Source organism: Carlito syrichta, unplaced genomic scaffold (assembly GCF_000164805.1).
Source record: "Carlito syrichta isolate Samal-C Ts95f unplaced genomic scaffold, Tarsius_syrichta-2.0.1 Scaffold313936, whole genome shotgun sequence".
NCBI classification, from domain to species: Eukaryota; Metazoa; Chordata; class Mammalia; order Primates; family Tarsiidae; genus Carlito; species Carlito syrichta.
Genome location: NW_007258032.1, coordinates 377,033 through 377,487, shown reverse-complemented (window position 1 = coordinate 377,487; position 455 = coordinate 377,033). Strand labels below are relative to the sequence as shown.

At 64.6% G+C, this 455-nt stretch overlaps 1 protein-coding gene across 1 annotated transcript in view; it reads left to right on the top strand.

Moving 5' to 3' along the window:
• Positions 1–277: 277 nt before the first annotated feature.
• The window catches only part of MCCC1 (methylcrotonoyl-CoA carboxylase 1), a 72,908-nt gene continuing 72,730 nt past the window's right edge, over positions 278–455 (top strand). The window contains exon 1 of the mRNA XM_008070684.2: positions 278–455. Within this exon, the coding sequence (XP_008068875.2) occupies positions 383–455 (73 nt within the window). The 5' untranslated portion in view covers positions 278–382.

The following is a 455-nucleotide window of genomic DNA, read 5'->3' as shown; positions in this document are numbered from 1 at the left end:
CTGCCCTGCAACTCTTAGCAGAGAGGTCACAGGGGGCTTTCCCTCCCCTAAGACTAGGTGAGCCAGGAAATCCCAGAAACAGCCGGAAGGAGCAGGGACTGGACACTGGGAGGTTAAGGACAGAACACGCCCTTATCCCCTAGGCTCAGGCCACACCCCCCGGGCACGCGCCGGACTAGCCAATCAGCACCTCTGGCTCCGGACTCGGTTCTTTGATTGGTGGTTGCGAGACGCCCTCTCACGCCCCAAGAGACCTATCCCTCCTCTTTGACTTGGACGGTGGCCGGCGGGAGACAACAGGCCCAGGGAACGGAGGAAAGCGTTTGGCGTGTGGGAAGCAGCTGCTGGTGTGCGCGGGAGGGGGAGAGCGGGCTCTGGGGACATGGCTGCGGCCTGTGCGGCGTCGGTGCTCCTGGTGGCGGCGGAGAAGAACCGGTGGCAGCGTCTCCCGGGCC